At 41.2% G+C, this 16884-nt stretch overlaps 1 protein-coding gene across 2 annotated transcripts in view; it reads right to left on the bottom strand.

The window, feature by feature from the left end:
- The window catches only part of ARHGAP45 (Rho GTPase activating protein 45), a 121074-nt gene that overhangs the window by 17600 nt on the left and 86590 nt on the right, over nucleotides 1–16884 (bottom strand). For both annotated transcript variants that reach the window (XM_069962399.1, XM_069962400.1), the window contains exons 6-19: nucleotides 8519–8662; nucleotides 8120–8204; nucleotides 7959–8031; nucleotides 7342–7414; nucleotides 5706–5843; nucleotides 5339–5403; nucleotides 4042–4152; nucleotides 3855–3935; nucleotides 3235–3402; nucleotides 2921–3058; nucleotides 2592–2782; nucleotides 2386–2489; nucleotides 1602–1682; nucleotides 1239–1310 (exon numbers count right to left, since the gene is read on the bottom strand). In XM_069962399.1, the coding sequence (XP_069818500.1) occupies nucleotides 1239–1310; nucleotides 1602–1682; nucleotides 2386–2489; nucleotides 2592–2782; nucleotides 2921–3058; nucleotides 3235–3402; nucleotides 3855–3935; nucleotides 4042–4152; nucleotides 5339–5403; nucleotides 5706–5843; nucleotides 7342–7414; nucleotides 7959–8031; nucleotides 8120–8204; nucleotides 8519–8662 (1524 nt within the window). The remainder of the gene's footprint in view (nucleotides 1–1238; nucleotides 1311–1601; nucleotides 1683–2385; nucleotides 2490–2591; nucleotides 2783–2920; nucleotides 3059–3234; nucleotides 3403–3854; nucleotides 3936–4041; nucleotides 4153–5338; nucleotides 5404–5705; nucleotides 5844–7341; nucleotides 7415–7958; nucleotides 8032–8119; nucleotides 8205–8518; nucleotides 8663–16884) is intronic.

Raw genomic sequence — 16884 nt, 5'->3', positions numbered from 1 at the left:
CTGATGCCATGTTACTGGAGTGGCTCTGCTCCCTCCCAGACAAGCAGAAGCTATTTCTATTGGCTCCTCTTCAGTGAGCAGAGGATGACTAGGTAGAGACCTTGCTGTAGGAAGACTGAGCACGTGTGTCCATCAGTAGTCAGCACATACTGCTATATATTTTGAACATCAGTTAGTGTACAATGTACATACAGTACATGCAACATACAACTATGTAACTAGTTCCGGTAATAGATTATTTTGTTTTTATATAAAAGATGGGCATTTACGCTATATGAACACTTGAAGACATTCAAATACTTGTGATTATATAAAAACTACAAGAATGCCGACACTAAATCTAGAGTGCAAGACGATTTAAAAGCAAACACTTTTTAACCTGACTGATCAGGTTGTGTTGATCTGTCAAAAAGTGATTGGCTGCACATCTACCTGTGTAGTAGGGGATGTGCAGCTGACGACTGGACGAGCTTAAAGGGGTTGTCCGGCGCTAAAAAATTATTCACAGAATAACACACATTACAAAGTTATACAACTTTGTAATGTGTGTTATGTCTGTGAATGGCCCCCTTCCCCGTGTCCCACCACCCCCACCCGTGTACACGGAAGTGTGGTGCGCTATACATACCTGTCACATGCCGACCACGGTCTCCGATCCTCAGCAGTGACGTCTTCTTCGGGCGGACGGCGGATCTTCCCGAGTGCCGGCCGCCCTCTGCAGCGTCATCCGAAGCTCAGCCGCGATTGGCTGAGCATAACTGTGCTCAGCCAATTGCGGCTGAGCGGCTGATGACGCGGCCACGTCATCAGCTGCATAACACACATTACAAAGTTGTATAACTTTGTAATGTGTGTTATTCTGTGAATAATTTTTTAGCGCCGGACAACCCCTATAAAGATCCTGCAATTCCTCGAACCCTCCCCAACACTTATCCGCTTGCTGTCTGCGCGTGTGGGGAACGAAGAGCAAGCAAGCGCTGAACTGACAGGTTGTCCCTCACTTTCTCCCACTAATCGACCTGTATAGTACTGGCTTTATTCAGGAGGATATCTCCAAATCAGCAGCACAGAACAATGTGATACAACATTCTGCTCAGCTTCTCCGTCACTAGTTTATGCTACCCTGAGATAGGACAGCATAAACCTACTGACAGAGTCTTTTTAAACTTGAGGTCAAAGTATTGCTCTTCACTACTTTATGGTAGTCATACTTTTAAAAGATAGCTGTATTGACCAACCTTGCTCTATTGCCAGTCTTTTCTTTTCATCTTCTGTGGGTGAAATAGGTGGGATCAGCTTCTCTGGGAAAACTGTACAAATAAATTTAAAAAATGTAACATTAAATAGCAACTCCAGTGAAAAAAATGATTCTTTCAAATTAACTAGTGCCAGAAAGTGCCAGAGAAAATATCAAGTCTTCCAGTACTTATCAGCTGCTGTATGTCATAGATATCGACAAAGCTATGTAGGGCATAGAGCAGCTGATAAGTACTGGAACACTTGAGCTTTTTTAATAGAGTATATTACAAATCTATGGCACTTGATTTGAAAGAAAACATATTTTCGCTGGAGTTGCTTTATCATGTGCCAATATTTAGTACCTTGTGACTCCTTACTTTCGGTCAAATCTCCTTCAGTCAGAGCACTTGGCCATGACTTATGAACCTGATGGCCTTTTCCTCCTAATGAAATTATTAAAATCAATTAATTTTAAGTCACATGAAAACATGTATTTATACTCGTCAATACATAAATGTGAATGCCACCTGTAGACAAAGGCACATTAGTTGTCGCTGCCAAAATGGGACCCTCCATATCTTGGTTTTTATTTTTCTTAGATGGGTTACTTTATTTCCAGAAAACTTCTTTAGTGGTTAAAGGGGTTATCCAGCACTACAAAAACATAGCCACGTTTGCTCCACTCTTGTCTCCAGTTCAGGTGTGGTTTGCAATGAATCTCCATTTACTTCAATGGAACTAAGTTTCAAACCCCACCCAGTCTGGAGACAAGAGTGGTGCAAAAGTGGCCATGTTTTGTAGCACTGGATAACCCCTATAATGCACCATGCATCCTCTACCCCATATGCTATATGTAGACTCAATAACTATGCAGCAGCCACTTTTATATGCATCCTAGTATGGCTATATGGCAACTCTTTCTATTGGTATCAGACACAGAATGTATCCATACATAGATTTTTAGAAATGTGTTTCCACTTAGATATTACAGATGCTTTCTTGTTGACCTATGTGGTATGTGATTATGATATTCCAAAATAAAATACAAAAAATATCAAAGATGAAAGTGGGTAAGATGGAAATATATAGCTGCTGTATGGTCAAAAGACTTGTAAGAATTGCGGTATATTTTTACTTTTTCCTTACCTCTTCTCTCCACAGTCCGTTCCTCTCCTGTAACATCTTTATTTTCTGCAGATGGAAAATCCTTTGAGTTTAAACTTGACTTTCTGTTTCGTACGCATGGTGACCTAGACATACACAAATAATCTTAGAACCATTTATTTAATTCTTTACAACCCAAATAATAAATGATTAAATATTGTATAAGAGAGAAAGCTAGAATTTCGTACAGTGATATCTGTGGTGTGTATGGCTGGAAGTCATAAGAAATTTCCGGCTCTGCTCCAGCTCCAAGTTGTCTAACATATGAGGCATACTGTTGTCCCAGATCATACAATTTACTGCTCTCACAGAGTGTCTGAAAGCCAACAGGTAATGGTGCTGTTTCCATGTGCATGCTCTGATAATAGGAGATGGTCGACTGAAAAGACACAGGACACTTGAATCAAAGAAACGTCCATAATAATAATGTAACAATATTAGAAGGCAAATATTACTAGGAGTTTTTTCAGAATACTAGAGTTTTAAGAAAAAAAACATTTGAGAATCTCTTCTGTACCGAGCGCAGGATCTGGTCGGTCTGTTTGATAAGCTCTTGCAATTGCCGGAGAACATTAACTTTAACGTCTTCCAGTTCCTGTTTTTGTGTCTTAGCATCTGCAATGCATGTCCTGTAAGTTGCCATTGCTTCTTCAGCCTGAAATAAAGAAAATGGAGTGTGTATTCAAAGTTGAAATGTCTTGATAAATGTAAAAATATCCAGCAAAAAGATTCACTGTGTTAAATGATGCATAATCTATACATCAAGTTCAATGATAAATGTATAGGATGCACTCCTTAGGAGTTTCTTTGTTCCCTTTATCTCATATTTACCCTGTTTTTAGCTTCTTCCTCAGCCCTCCTTTTCTTATCAATGGATTTGGTTCCACTATGACTCTGCTCCTCTTCAGCGCGTACTGCATTGTACTGGGCTTTCTCATGCTCTTCACTACGCTGCATGTACGTCTGTTTTGCTTTTCGCAGATTGGCTTCTGCTTCTAACTAAAGAGATAATTTTTTAAAAAAAGACAACAATTATAAAGTGTTTGACATACACGGGCTAATTTATTGGTAAATGAGCATTGATAGAAATGCTTGTTTCTGATAACTAGCCTGTGTATAAAGGCCGGCGATTAACCAACAAACAAGAAACGTCTCATGTGTAGGCTGATTGTATCTTTTATGCAGGTATTAAAATCATTTTAATAGGCTGGTCATCCCCTATGTAAACAGAGGGTGTAAAGGCTGCAGTAAAGAAATGAAAGGACCACACCAATGATCCAGTGACAATATCTGCACCATAATTGAGCCATTTGTAGGCTTATTAAATGAATGCTGATCTCACTGATCCTTCTTGCAACCTGGCCTGCATGATAACTGAGCAGTATGAAGGCTCATCAAGCATTATCTGGGTCTGTTTGGTTCATGTAAAAGAACAGAAAAAAAGGCCTTACCAATTTGCGTTGGGCTCTCTGCCATTGCTCTTTTAGCTCCTTTCTACGTTTCTCATGTTCTAAGCGTCGCATGTTGACTGGCTTTGGAGACAGCAAGATATTTTTAAAGTTCTAGCATTTATACTGGTGTTTATTAAGATCAATGTGATTGTCATGAAGTCATACTAAATACTTGATAGTGATATACCTGAAGAAAAGTTTGCTGCTGCAGTGTCAAAGCTGTGTGCAGAACACCATGTGCATGGTCCTGATCCTGCTCCAAAGCTACAGAATAGATGGACTGGAAAGGCATAAATGGCTGGGAAAGAAAACAAATACAGTAATTATGGAAAGAGCAATACAGAATTTTAAAGCCGATTCTTCTACATAACACTTTTTAGGCACTATTGTATTGCCATGGGTTTACAATACTGTAGCATATACTAGTATAGAGACTTACGGCCCAGTGCCCACTCGTAGCACCCGAAGGCAGCTGGAAAGCTGAACAAAGCTGAACACATTTTGTATAAGTTCCAGTGACTTTAACATCCACAGCAAGTGGAGTGTGCATGCTCAGATACTGCTTCATAGAAAAACAAGAGACCATTGTGATCAGTGGGGTTGGGGTCGCAGTAGTCAGACCACCAATAATTATAACCCCTTTAATTGATTTGTCATTTACTGGAATTTGTAGAACACTATCCTCAAATGTGTGAAACCATTTTTCCCAATGTACCCCAATAGTTAGTGAATTGCCAAAGTGAATTGCTGAATTCAGTTTTGTGCATTGGTTAACAATGGGAGTAAACATTAGCATTAAACAAGATATCATGGCACAAGCATCTGTCTGTCCATGCAGAGGAGCAAACTTGCGATTGCGTGGGTGGGAGCTGGGGGGAGCAGGGAGCAGAGGGGGGCTGCCCGGGTGACAGCTAGATATTCTAGACAGCCTATAGAACATAGCGGCGGTCTGCTACCGCTGCTCCTGTTGCACAGAGCGACAGCAGCATCGTAATCGTTGACATTTGAACATGTTGAAAGACAACGATCAGCCAACATCGTGCATGTCTGCTGATCGTTGTCTTCTATTATACTAAGCGATTATCAGCTGTAACAGCCGATATTACCCTAATACGGATAATAATCGATTCGTGTAATAGGGCCTTCACATTAAGATCTCTGGAAGCATGTTTGTTACAGGACTCCAAATCTTCTGTGACCCTTCACATTGATGGAGGTCAAAAGTGGATGACTGGGACCCTGTGGATATGTTGTACTTTTACTCCTTTTCTCAGATGCAATATACACAGTCTTAAAAGAATTGAACTACAGTCATATAACGGAAAACCCAAATGTGGTAATTTACCACCAATATTTATTTTTATATATAAAAATATATATTTATATGTGACAAGGTAACATCTGTACATTTTAAAACCACTGCAAATAAAGCTTCTCTGTAAACTTTTTTTTTTTTTTTAGGTGGAAACGTGTACATTACATACCTCTTGAGTGAGAGCAGTTTTTGATGTGTTTACCAGTTTCTGGAGGCCCTTGGCGTATTCCATCTCTAGAAGAGAGCAAGGTTGGAGGTTTCAGGGAATGCAAATACAAGTCAGGGTGACAAGTCTACTAAAGAACATAAGTTTCTCATCTAGTCCTGTTGGCAACATTGAGTTTCTCATCTAGTCCTATTGGAAACTTTTATTGCCAACAAAAAAAATGGGAAAAAGCTTAATTTGGTGGAACACAAAACACTGGTCGCATGAAAAGAAAAATACAAAAAATAGAAATGGAAAAAAAAAACATTAATTGAAATAATTAGTAAATTTCAGAAATTCAGGACAAGAAGTTTCTTTAGTTAAAACTTACCCAAAATAGTTCTTTTCTCTATGTAGCTTGCAAGATCTTTCATGTATTTTGATAAGTTTTTTGCATAAAGAAAAGCTGCTCGTATACCTCCTTCACTCCTCTGTAGGATTACATCCACATCGTCACCTAAAGGGCTTCCTAAAGGCACAGTAATTAAACTAAATTGTGTGTTCATTAAACATGGATATAAAGCATGGACATCAATCAATGAAGAACTATTTTGTTTTGTTTCTAAATGTATACTTTTTGTAAGATCGATCAAATTCGTGTATTTACTTTACTCCACATTTCTTTTTTTCTGGCTTGCTTGTAAAGTAATCACTACTACTGTGGAAGTATGATATCAATTTTCCTCTTCAAATTCATAATATGACCTATTGTTTAAATTAAGTTTTCATGTTAAACATATGTTTAAGCTTTTTTGGTCATGTTTTTCTAATTGTACTATCTAAAAAATAACACCTCCTGTTCTGTAGAGAAAACCGTTTAGCTAGTCTACTCACTATCGCTAATGGTTACAGTGCCTAAATTTGACACCAGAATATAGACAAGACAGGATAATGCCATTCACAATAAGTAGGGTATGCTCCAGACTATTGTTCCATTAATGTAGCTGCAGTAAAACATGTCTATAAACGCTGTTAACAGAGCATAGTATAAACTCAGGCATCTACATCAATTGAGGGGTCAGTGGATAGGATGAGGACATGGTGTGGTTAGATTATCACAATCTGGACTTAATCAGACTTTCCCTGACTACTTTTGCAACTAGCACAGTGAGTCAGCCTCTCTCTCTCTTTATACAGTGGTACCTCGGTTTAAGAGTAACTTGTATTAAGAGCGTTTTGCAAGAAGAGCTCACAATTTCTTAAAATCGTGACTTGGTTTAAGAACATTGCTTTGGTTAAAGAGCTCCCTGTACTGGGTGGGAGGGGGTGTGGGGGAGGGGCATGGTCTGCATAGCAGGGTCTACAGCACTGTATTCTGACCCAGGAAGTCTCCCTCACCTTCCAAATCATGACAGATCCACTTAAGGCTGGGGCTTGCATCAGGGGACAGGACTGTGGAGAAAATATCTTCATAGCTGTAACCCCTCTCTCCTCAGACAGAGAGTGCAGCATTTAATCCATTAACACTGCTGTATAGAGAGGTTTCTGTCACTGTCCTTCTGTACAGCTCTGTGATTCTCACTTTCTGATTGGTACATGCTGAATACACGCCCCTTCACCACTGCTGTCATGTGACCACACAGACCTCTGACAGCAGCCCTGCTTCTCTATTCTAGCCCGTTGTACTATGCTACTGCATTTTGGGGATCTGCAGCTCCATCCTGTATTTACAAACTACTGCTGATTGCTATACTGTGCAATAACTTATAATTTGACATATGCAGCTGTTTCGAAATATTTGTTTCATCTGTTCTTCATGTTATTGAGAATAAAAAATTATTTTTGGGGTGTGGAACCAATTTTCTACTTTTCAATGATTTCTTATGGGAAAATTTGCTTTGGTTTAAGAGTGGATTTGGACGACAAGCATGGTCCCAGAACAAATTATGCTTGTAAGCCAAGGCCCCACTGTATATATATATATATATATATATATATTTCTTTCTCCAAGTGGTAACGTCACTTACCAGTATCCACATACTCCGCACTGGATAGTGCACTCTCGCTACCAGACAGACCACCATATAAGCTTTCCATGGACTGTTGGAAGAAAAAGGCTGAGAATTAATTGAATGTTTTATCATAATACTGTATCTACAACTATATATGTGGGATGTCCACATATATCCTGAATTCCAGATGTAAAGCTTCAGAGCAAAGTATGGCACAAACAAGCTAAACAAAAGAATTCTACACACATGAATTTTATACACATGGGAGCCAAATACATATACATCCTGCTATAGACACAAATGTAATTTAGGTAATAAAGAATAGTTATGATGATAAACGGTGCCTCTATAACAGTAAAGCAACCAGTGACAACGCTTTTCTGTCTTAAATGTAAATGTTCTTTTGTACATTCTGTACAAAATTTTTAATCTATATATATATATATTTTTTTTTTGGGGGGGGGGGGGAGGGATCTTTGTTTAGTTCATAACCTAAAGAAATGTACCTACAAATGTTCATGAGTAAGATCTGCAGCCACAAAACATGTTAAGCATAATAGATTTAATGGGGGACCCAAAGTGAACAGCTCTATAATAATTGTTGTATTAGCTGCTAGATCACAATTTCTTACTTGGCTCTGGTCTCCAAGTGGTAGCGACAACAATGTACTGCTGTCCACTTCCCCCATAAGGAATTCTGAGACTCTGAGGATAGAAAAATGCAACAAACATCAGACATTTAAATGGTCAGTTTACTGAGCCCAAAGAAAGCCATTTTGATGTTTTTACTCACGTGCTGCTGAAGCAGACAGCCATGCTCTCCAGAGCCTTTTCAAAATCTCGTTTCTCATTTTCGATACTTGCTTCATAATGGAATCCTAAATACAAAAGCAGCGAGTGGGCACCACAAATAAGACTAAGAAAAATTGAAAACTATTAACGGGTGCAAAAAGCCTTAGGGGTACACTGTTGTGCACACATGACCAAAGAAAGAAGAAGTGAAGTGCAGCCATTTTGTAGGTACACATCTTTCCTTCTTTCTTTGGTCATGTCTAAATGGAATCCTGAACAATAAAAAAATAAAAAACAAAAACACACTCTAAGTAAAAAGTAAAAGAAACACACAAGTCATATACAGTACAGTAGTTCTACTGCAGAATGTACTGTAGTCATTGATTGGACTATTACTGACCTTTAACCCTTGAGATGAGAGTCCCAGCTGCAGTCAAAGTCTCCACAGTATTGAGCAAGGGATATTTGTTAATCACCTGGCGAAGGAGCCTTAGTGCCTCTCCAAGGCATTCATGTGCCAGAGGACGCCGGGTCTCTTTTACCTCTGTGGATCACATAATGATGTATGTGAATACATACTATATTAAGGCTATGTGCACACAATGATTTTTAATGGCCGTTATTTGAATACCAAACAACGGCCATGGTTTAGCTTGTTGCAACAACCGTCATTGCAATAACAACATCCGTTGAAACATTATTCTAGTTCAAAGTCAAAGAAGGCCCTTGTGGGTGTGCCTTTAATTAGAAGGTCTATTGATTTTAATACAAAAGAGTAAAAAAAAAAAAAAGTACTGTGTGTGAACAGCCGCTTTTCTTTCAATAATGGACAGGAACATTGATTTAATGGCCGCTGAGAAGAGCAGCAGTTATTTTATACATTGTGTGGGCCAACGTCTATCGTTTCTATAGACTTTAATAGAAATCATTAAAGAATTGAAACAGCAGCCATTATTTTAAATTTAAATGGTAGTTATTTTACAGCATGTGAACATGGCCTAAAAGATATAATAACTAATAACATAAGCGCTCTTATATGGAACGATTTTCTGCTGAATAGGAAAATAGCAGTGGTATATGTATGTAATCACATTAAACTTTACAAATATATTTTCAATAATAATTTTTATATTAAAAAGGAATGTCAATTTACAATAGAGCTCTTGAATATTATTGGCAGCACCACAGACAATGAAAGTGGTGAGGATGCACAATTCACGGCTCCATTTTAGAGGCGAGCTTCAGGAGCCCATTCTCTGGACAGGGGACAACTACTATACATTGGAATACCCCTGGAATACTACTTTAACATTTTTATTAAAACTTTACTTTTAATACAGTGATATAAACAAAGAACAATCTCCAGGAACATAACATATCCATAGTTGTGTGGAAATTAACCAACGTAATTTACATTCAATGAAACCTCTTTGAGAAGACCTTCTAAAATTGCATTGAAAGTGGTCTTCTATGAAGATGGTCTCCTCAAAGAAAATAGGCACTATACATATTGTACGTCCTGGGCTATGAAGCGTGCTTCGGAGCGGAGCGTGCTTCATAGCAGATGGGTGCCGGCTGCAGTGAGCAGCCCGGCCCTCACCGTTAATGACAGGCTGTAGCGATCGCGCTGCAGCATGTCATTAACCCCTTAAAAGCCACAGCGTTTAAGTGTGACAGGGGCAGTCCCCTGTCACTTAAGGATAGGTAACCCGCAGTGTGACTGCGGGGGTCCCAATCGCTGTTTCGGACCACCAGAGGTCTCTTACCTTCCTCCATGTGGTCCGATCAGCTTTCTGCTTATTGAGTCTGGCACAGGCAGGCTAAATGAGCAGAATGCCTATAACACTGATCAATGCTATGCCTATGGCATTTCATTGTACAGTGTTTGCAATCTAATGATTGCAGGTAAAAGTCCCCCTGGGGGACTTAAAATGTGTAAAAAATTATTTTTTTATAAATACCCCAAAGCCCCTCGCCCAATAAAAGTTAAAATCAATACAATTTTCATCGCGAATGGTGTAAACGAAAAGAGGGGAAAGCGTCAGGATTACCAATTTTTTGTTACATTATATAAAAAAATGTATTAAAAAGGGATCTACACAAATACGGTATTAATAAAAACTAGAGATCATGGCGCAAAAAATGACACCCCATACAGCCTCATAGGTGAAAAATTGCAAAGAAAATTGCAAAGAAAAAGGATTTAAAAAAAATATATATAAAAGAGAATATGTGTAAACCTGCATATGGTTGTGTTTGGGCTGACTTTTAGAATAATGGTATCATGTCACTTTTAAAATCCCATGTAACACAATGGGACATTGCTCTGTTCACATTTTACAGGCGGAATTTCATAAGGATTCTGCATGCATTTTGACGTGGAATGCACTTGAAATTCCATGCCAATTCCTCAGTGTGAACATACCCTTAGGCTGTGTTCACACTAGTGCTGTGACTTCTGTTCAAAACTGAAGTCCTAAAATTCTGCTGGATAAGTCATATGACAAATACTACTGCACAAGGGACAACACTGACTTTAAGTGTCACTGTTGTTATAATTTTCAAAATCTAAATCAGCAGTAGATGTGATATAAAGCAAGTTTGCAATTTACATTCATTGTAAATGAATAAATTATCATGGAGAACACAGCACTTCCTGTTTCTGACTCTTTTTCTCAAAAAACAGGAAACAGTCAGAAAACCCAGGGCATCTGAGTGCCATCTGAGCGCTCACAGAGAGACGGCAGTAATGTGATTGATGGACACATTGAGCCATGACTCAATGGCCGGGATTCCTGTGTTTAGTCTGTTTTTGTCAACCAGCACTTGGATTTCTGGTAAGTTCAGCTTTGTTTCACAGCATAACAACAACAACAACAAAAATAAATAAATGTAAATTGCAAACTTGCTTTATTTCACATCTACATCTAGATTTTGAATGATATAATTACAGTGACACTTTAAGGCCATATTACACAGCCCGATCTTCCAGGGGAAGGAAGAGTCAACCTTTCAGCTCAGTGCTCACTTCCCCCCTCATTCCCCACTTGCCGTCTGTGCAATTACATGCACAGACAGGAGAGCTGCGGGAGGGGCCACTCGAATAGCCAATTGAAGTCAGCAACAGTCTGCTGCCGCTGCTCCTATTATGTGAAGCAACACGCGGCAGACTGTTGCTGCACATACTGTGATCTTTCAACATGCAGAAAGACCACGATCAGCCGACATTGTGCACATCAGCTGATCGTTGCCTTCAACATGCAACATGTGCTATTACACTTAATGATTACTGGCCAAAAAGGTCTGTAATCGGCTAAGGTCTGTAATCGCCCATAATCGTTCAGTGTATTAAGGCCTTTATAGTAGGTGCCTTCTTGGGTACAGTATGGTGGTGTCCAAGAAATTTTCAAATGGTTATTGAACAACTAATAAAAAAATAATAATCTGTAGGAAACATTAAGGTAAGCGTCAGGACAGGGAGAATTCAAAATTTTCTCCACCTCATACTCCAGTTCACCTTGGATGACCAGCGGAGCAGGGGGAGACGACGGAGACACCCTAGGAACATACTTTTTTAACAGAGCTTTATGGAACACATTGTGAATACGGAGTGATGCAGGCAATTTTCATCTAAAAGTCACAGGATTAATTATTTCAACAATGGTACCACAATAGGGACCAATATACTTGGGAGCAAGTTTCCCGTACTGTACCCTTAATTTTAGGTTCCTGGTTGAAAGCCACACTTTCTCCCCTAGTACATACTGATGGCCAGGTATGCGTCTTTTATTGGCATGCTTTTGGTAAAATTCTTGGGCTTTAACCAAGCTCTGATGAGCTTGGGCCCAAACTGTGCACAGTTTAGAGAACAGAGCTTCGGCGGAGTAAGTGGAAGAATACCTAGGGTTAAAACCATAATGGCAAAAGAAAGGTGACATTTTAATAGAACGTTGCTCCTGATTATTTAATGTGAACTCTGCCAACGAAATAAAGTCTCTCCATTTATCTTGGGCATCAGCCACAAAACACCTTAGGAATTGCACGTGAGATTGATTAATCCTCTCAGTCTGCCCATTGGTCTGTGGGCGGAAGGCAGATGAGAAGGACAAAGAGACACCCAACCTACTACAGAACTCTCTCCAGAAATTTGCCACAAACAGAACACCTCTGTCGGAGACAATGTTCTCAGGGACACCATGTAAACGTAGAATGTGGTTGATAAACAGCGTGGCTAGAGTACGATCATTAGGGAGTTTACACGGAGGGATGAGATGGCACATCTTAGAAAATCTATCCATCACCACCCATATTACGGTCTTTCCCTTAGACAGTGGTAGGTCCGTGATAAAATTCATAGAAATGTGCGTCCAAGGTCTCGTTGGCACTGGTAGAGGGTGTAAGAGACTCTCAGGTGGCCTACGAGGGACCTTGTATCGAGCACATGTCTCACAAGCATCAACAAAAAGTTTAACGTCTCGGGCCCAGGATGGCCACCAGTAGTGGCGCAAGAGCAAATACTTTGTTCCCGCCACCCCCGGGTGACCAGCTAAAACAGAACTATGAATTTCCTCCAAGACCCGGAGGCGCAGATTCGGGGGTACAAACAGGAGGGATTCTGGAATACTATGTGGTTCCAGGGCCAGAGACTCCGCGATCTGTGTTACTAAGTCTGGTTGTAAGACTGATACCACAACACCGGGGTTCAGTATAGTATCAGGCTGGTTCCTGGGAGAGCTCTCGAGGTCGAAGCTGCGCAACAAGGCGTCAGCTTTGACGTTTTTGGAACCAGGCCGATAAGTGATTTCGAAGTTGAACCGCGTGAAAAACAAGGCTTATCTAGCCTGACGTGGAGTGAGACATTTAGCACTGTCAAGGTACACCAGATTTTTATGATCTGTAAGCACTAACACTTTATGTTTAGCACCTTCTAGGAAGTGCCTCCATTCATCGAAGGCCATTTTTATGGCTAGTAACTCACGGTTGCCGATATCATAGTTACACTCTGCTTGAGAAAACTTCCTAGAAAAGAATTCAACTGGATGTAGGTTAGGAAGAGCGGCTGACCCTTGAGATAAGACCGCTCCTACTCCTACCTCCGATGCGTCAACCTCCACAACAAAAGGACGCTAAAAGTACGGGTCTATACCAAACGATTTTGGGGTTATACAATACCCCAGAAATGAAACCTCCTGGAATCCAAACTGGCATTTCAACGACTTAGCATAAAGATTATTCTCTCAGAAGCTCCATGACTGTACGGACATGTTCAATGTGAGAAACCCAATCAGGGGAAAAAATCAAAATGTCATCTAGATATACAACAAGAAAACACCCTAGATGCTCACGAAAAATATCATTTACAAAGTGTTGGAAGACCGCCGGGGCATTACATAACCTAAAGGGCATAACAAAATATTCAAAATGACCCTCTGGAGTATTGAAGGCAGTCTTCCACTCATCTCCTTCCCGGATTCTGATTAAGTTATATGCTCCCCTTAAGTCCACCTTGGAAAACAACTTAGCTCCCAATATCTGGTTGAACAAATCCGGGATAAGAGGCAGCGGGTGCTGGTTCTTGACCGTAATTTTGTTCAGTTCTCTGTAGTCAATACAGGGACAAAGCCCTCCGTCTTTCTTTCCCACAAAAAAGAACCCCGCCCCCAGAGGAGAGGAGGAAGGGCGAATATGGCCTTTGTGTAGACTATCTCTTTTGCATTCTCTCATGGCTTCCCTTTCAGGACGTGACAAGTTGAAAATATGTCCCCTAGGATATTTGACACCAGGGATTAAATCAATCGAACAATCATACGGTCTATGAGGAGGCAATACCTTTACTGCCTTCTCATCAAATACATCTGCATAATCAGGCAGAAATTCTGAAATCTTCTCCTCCCCAGGGGAGCACTTTTCAAGAGACACAGGAATACAGTAGGAAGCACACTCAGGACCCCACCGAACAAGCTCCCTGCTGGACCAATCAAAAACAGGGTTATGTACTTCCAGCCAGGGTAATCCCAGAATCACATCAGAAGATAAATTATGCATAATGAGAAAATCAATGTTTTCAACATGAACGGATCCCACCTTGACTTCCAGGCGGGGGGTGGGGGTGGGTGGGTTATATACCATACTTCCCCTTGGGCAAAGGGGGCCGAGTCAGCTCCAGTAACATTTAATGGGCACCTCAGCCGCAGGGGACATACCTCTAAACCAAAAAAAACATAGGGTTAATAAAGTTTGCTGAGGACCCAGAATCAATCTGGGCGTACCCAGAAACACTTTTATTCCCCAACACCAGCGAAATGGACAAAAGTTACTTGTGGATGAAGGTTACCTGTGCGCCTGTGAGACCCCCTTGACAGTCTCTCAGGCGCTAAAGTTTTCCGGCGGTAGTCCTAGCTTGGAAGGACATTGCCGAACACTGTGTCCTGCTTTCCCACAATACAAACACAGGTTGTTCCGCAGACAATGCGCTCGTTTGACTTTGGCATCGGCGGAGTCCACCTGCATAGGCTCCTCTGGTGTGGGAATGGCAGGAAGGGAAAGTTTTGGGTAGCAGACTGGAGACAATGAGGTCCTGGGATTGTCTGAGTTACCTCTCTCCCGCTGTCTGTCCCTCAAACCTCGGTCAACTCTGATGTCATACTCTCCTCGAGAGAGAGTCAGGGGTGGGATAAGCCACCAAAATATTTTAACCGGTCACTCAACCCCGCATGGAACTGAAAGTGGAGGGCAGAGTCAATCCAAGTGGAGAGACCGCTCCACTGCCTAAACTCCAAACAGTACTCCTCTACCGGGCGTCTGCCCTGTCTCAACCCTGTCAGCTGACGCTCTGCATTGGCCATTGCAGTTCTGTTGAACACTAAACAGGACAGACAAACAAACACAATAGCGGATAGTGAACAAGCCAGGTCAAAACCAAACGGATGATACAATCGGATATTCAAATAGTCAGGCAGAAGGTCGGATAACAAGTCGAGCAAACCAGAGGGATTAGTAACGGGGAGCACAGGAATAGACTGGGGAGCTGGGACCAGGGAATTAACCTAATAGCCAGCGATCAGTAAATGACCACTGGCTCTTTGAATACAGGACCAGGAGCCCGGACCAGAACGTGATTGGTCCGGACTCCTGAGTCTTGATCAAACACACATGTAAAGGCTGCAACCTGGGTGGCAGAGACTTCTGCCACTCAGCCTGAGCCCAACACTGCTCAGCTGAGCACTATTTTGCTCAGCTGAGCAGCCGCACATCACTGGAGCCCGTGGCACCGCTGGTAACCAGGGACGCCATCGGGTCTCCGTGACGTCACCCGGCCCCGGCAGGGAGGACGGCGCCACAACCCGGAAGCTGGGATCGACGCTGGACCGTGGTCAGGTAAGTTCCTGGCAGTAAGTTACTTTATTTTTAGTCCTTGAAAGCTTGTGAGTTATTTGACTAGGTTGCTTTGAAAACTGACCCGCTTCTTAAGAGGTCTTCTAATTTTGCAGCAAATCTGCATTGGAATGTCACAACAGTCTCCTAAACAATACATTTACATCTGCTAAACAGACAAGGACTGTAGGATTAAATTACCCACAAACACAATAACAACATGTAGCCTGTTACCATTGGTACTTGTGACATTTTACATTTAAAAAAAAAAAAATAAATAAATACAACCATAAGTAGATACAAAGAGACAGATAGCAGTCATACCAGTGGTAATGAACAGCTATCACAACATTGGTAGACAGTAGTGGTGGTGTCAACAGATTTAAAGGGATTGTCTGAGGAGAAAAAAGGTATTAACTTTCCTCAATCCCTGATGCTTGACTTCCGACTTTGTCACATCTCAAAAGTAGGGATGGTCCGAACCTGGTTTGGAGGGGGTTCGGACGAACCCGAACCCTCTGCAATGATTCCCGCGGTCTGCCCGCTCCGTGCAGCGGGCGGATCCAGCGGGAGGAACGCCTGGTAAACTGGGATACAGCCATAGCCATAGGCTGTATCCCAGTTTTCCAGGCGGTCCTGCCGCTGTATCCGCCGCTGCATGGAGCGGGCAGACAGCGGGAATCCAATGCAGAGCGTTCGGGTTCAGCCGAACCCGAACCTCGGCGGGTTCAGACCATCAAAAGTATAAAGTCCTCCCCCACTTGAAGGGTGAAGGGTAATATTTCTGGTTAGGGGAGCAAGTTCTCTATTGAGATCATTGCATGCAGATAAAACCACAACTGCATGCGGTGGCTGATGGCCATCCAATGTTGCAACCAGTGTGTTTGCCTATTGGTAGATTTGCTGCAGACATATCTGTGTTTAAAAAGCAGTTCAATATACAAGCGCATCTCAACAAATTAGAATAGAAGGGTTTGTTTTCCCAGTAATTCAATGCAAAAGATAAAACACCTAAATTATATAGAGTCATTACAAACAGAGTAAAGTTTTTCTAGTGTTTATTCCTGTTAACATTGAGGATTATGGCTTATTGCCAACCAAAACTCATTATCTCAGAAAATTAGAATATTATATAAGAATAACAGTAAAAAAAAATTAACACAAAAATGTTGGCCAAATGAAAAGTATGTACAGTAAATGCAGTCAATACTTTTGCATGAATGACTGCATCAATGTGAGGCGATCAGCCTGTGGTAGTGCAGAGGTGTTATGGAAGCCCAGGTTGCTTTGATAGCGGCCTTCAGCTCGACTGCATTGTTGGGTCTGGTGTCTTTCATCTTCCTCTTGACAATAGAGAATCTATGGGTTTAAAATCAGGAAAATTTTCTGGCC

The sequence above is a fragment of the Dendropsophus ebraccatus genome, chromosome 3, assembly GCF_027789765.1.
Source record: "Dendropsophus ebraccatus isolate aDenEbr1 chromosome 3, aDenEbr1.pat, whole genome shotgun sequence".
Classification (NCBI taxonomy): Eukaryota; Metazoa; Chordata; class Amphibia; order Anura; family Hylidae; genus Dendropsophus; species Dendropsophus ebraccatus.
The sequence above is the reverse complement of the archived record's forward strand: the minus strand, read 5'-3'. Positions and strand labels throughout refer to the sequence as shown.